The following is a 211-nucleotide window of genomic DNA, read 5'->3' as shown; positions in this document are numbered from 1 at the left end:
CACACACACACACACACACACACACACACACACACACACACACACACGTTATAAAAGACATAATAAATGTGTTTTTATAATTTAAAAATAATAAGAGAGACGTACTTGCACACAGGACATCTCCATGTTCCTCTCTCACAGTTCAGCTGCAGGTACGACTCCAGATCAAAACACTGCAGACAGACAGAGAGTCAGTCAGTCAGTCAGTCAG

General features: G+C 41.7%; 1 protein-coding gene across 1 annotated transcript in view; it reads right to left on the bottom strand.

Annotated features, from left to right (window-relative positions):
• LOC116401496 (zinc finger MIZ domain-containing protein 2-like) overlaps window positions 1-211 on the bottom strand; it is an 11,340-nt gene that overhangs the window by 2,528 nt on the left and 8,601 nt on the right. The window contains 1 exon segment of the mRNA XM_031879914.1: window positions 106-190. Within this exon segment, the coding sequence (XP_031735774.1) occupies window positions 106-190 (85 nt within the window).

The sequence above is a fragment of the Anarrhichthys ocellatus genome, unplaced genomic scaffold (genome assembly GCF_004355925.1).
Source record: "Anarrhichthys ocellatus isolate YVR2014 unplaced genomic scaffold, GSC_Weel_1.0 scaffold486, whole genome shotgun sequence".
Classification (NCBI taxonomy): domain Eukaryota; kingdom Metazoa; phylum Chordata; class Actinopteri; order Perciformes; family Anarhichadidae; genus Anarrhichthys; species Anarrhichthys ocellatus.
The sequence above is the reverse complement of the archived record's forward strand: the minus strand, read 5'-3'. Positions and strand labels throughout refer to the sequence as shown.